Here is a 1,908-nt window from a genome sequence, read left to right as displayed (position 1 = left end):
CCCTCTGGTTGTTGTCACAAAAAGAGAGGTAGAAAAGGAACCCAGTGCAGGAGGAGCAATTCTGAGTTATAGATGCATGCTTGGCTATGAACTACTGGATAGGACAAGGTGTCATGCAGCCTCAACTTCTCCATCACAGTGTTAAACATTTTCACTGCATCAATTTCTCTCCACCCCCTGTAAAAAAATAAGATTCTGAGCACACAAACAGTTGTATTTCTCAAGATGAGGGAGGATGGGAGGGAAAAGAGGGGAATCATGTAGTGAAATTGATTTCCATGCATGTGTGCATTTGATAGGATAAACTCAACTACTATGCATAACTTTAAAGCTCTAATAATGATAAAAAACCACACTGCACCTCATAAACATATATGATTATCATCTGTAAAATAATAATAATAATAAATCAGTCTCAGTGTGACACAGTAATGTATGTACTGACTCCCACAGTTGAAATCTAGAAAGAAGAATGGCATGGCATGGCATACCATGTAAGAAATGCACCAGTAGGGGAAGTGTGATCTGTCAGAGTATTGGCATATTGCTACAGATGTCTTCATTCCATAAGAGTCTTGCCCAGTGAACTGTTTCCCAGGGGACATTTGACAAGAATAAAAATGCATCTGGATCACTTTTTCTACTATTTTAATGAGAATTTCAGTTTCTTTGTACCCAGAAACTTTCTGAGAGCAATGTGGCAACCTTGCAAGATAAATAGAGAAGAATTTTTGTCTCACTTCTCCATTGACCTGAGTCACTATGTTTTACCCAAATGGCACATCAATGCTATGTGATACACCACACAAATAGTCAGCTTCATCCTCATTCTGGATGTTGGATATGCTTAAGTAGCGATCAGCTCCTGAGCTGGAGCCTGAAAAGCAATCAGGAATCCCGTTCCCCCTGCCATGGGTGCCATCACTCTTAACATACATTACATACAGTGGGGCTTTTCCAGGCTGTTGCTGGTACCAGGAAATGTAGTAGCTGCTGTGCTGACTACTCAGGGTGCAGGTGAGCTTGACTGAGGCTCCCAAAGAGGCAGATACAGAGGGTGACTGAGTCAGCACAGGCTGGGAGAGGGAACCTAAAAACACAGAAATTTATTATATTCTGAAAAAAAGCACGCAAAGAAAGAACATTTATGCCATGAGTCAGGATGCCAAGGACAATGCTGACCTGTGCAGAACAGGAAGAGCATGAAGAAGAGGGCTGGAGTCCAGGCCATGGTATACACACCCCAGAGTTCTCCTGAAGCAACCATGCCCCAGGACTCTTTTATTAACCCTCAAAACCCAGAGGATAAAAGAGGATCTATTCATGCAAATCTGTGCCACTTACCTAGACCAACAAGCCCCTCCCTGTCTGTCTTTTCTCGGGGAAGTATGCATGAAGTGTGCACAGCCTGAAACATTCTAGATGCCTAGAGAGGTCTTTATTGAAATAATAAGCTCTGTCCTGACACCAGGAGTCAGGTGTCAAGGTTCTCACACATGAGGCCAAAACCTCTCCATGGCAGACCTACATTTTCCACATTGCCCAGACTTAAGTCAGTGCCATCTGTGTCCAGGTGACAGGTGGTCCTGACAGAGCCCCTTGCCTCCCAGAAATCCTTTAGCACTGCCTGATCCCAGTCCAGGATAGGATTAGGAACAATCTATCTCATTTCAGTTTTTAATTTTCTATTCTCTCCAATATCCCATAGAAATAGGAAACACAATTTGAACAATTTTCTATGGCATTTTCAGGTGAAGGGGGCTCTTATATACAAACTCTACATGCAATGGAAAACACATAAGCTGAGAATGAAGACTGCAGATAGGTGAACTCTGAACCCACTTATGAGTCTCTTTGTAAAACTAGTGTTCTCTCTTCTACCAAATTCCTCATGAAATTGGTGCATAT

General features: G+C 42.4%; 1 gene segment (V, D, J or C); it reads right to left on the bottom strand.

The window, feature by feature from the left end:
- Positions 1 to 767: 767 nt before the first annotated feature.
- On the bottom strand, positions 768 to 1,231 carry LOC144254015 (immunoglobulin lambda variable 4-69-like). The segment is given in 2 exon segments: positions 768 to 1,090; positions 1,183 to 1,231. Coding segments are annotated over 2 exon segments (372 nt in total).
- Between the last annotated feature and the right edge of the window lie 677 nt (positions 1,232 to 1,908).

Source organism: Urocitellus parryii, chromosome 3 (genome assembly GCF_045843805.1).
Source record: "Urocitellus parryii isolate mUroPar1 chromosome 3, mUroPar1.hap1, whole genome shotgun sequence".
Taxonomy (NCBI): Eukaryota; Metazoa; Chordata; class Mammalia; order Rodentia; family Sciuridae; genus Urocitellus; species Urocitellus parryii.
Note: the sequence above shows the minus strand (reverse complement) of the source record. Positions and strands in the feature narration are given on the sequence as shown.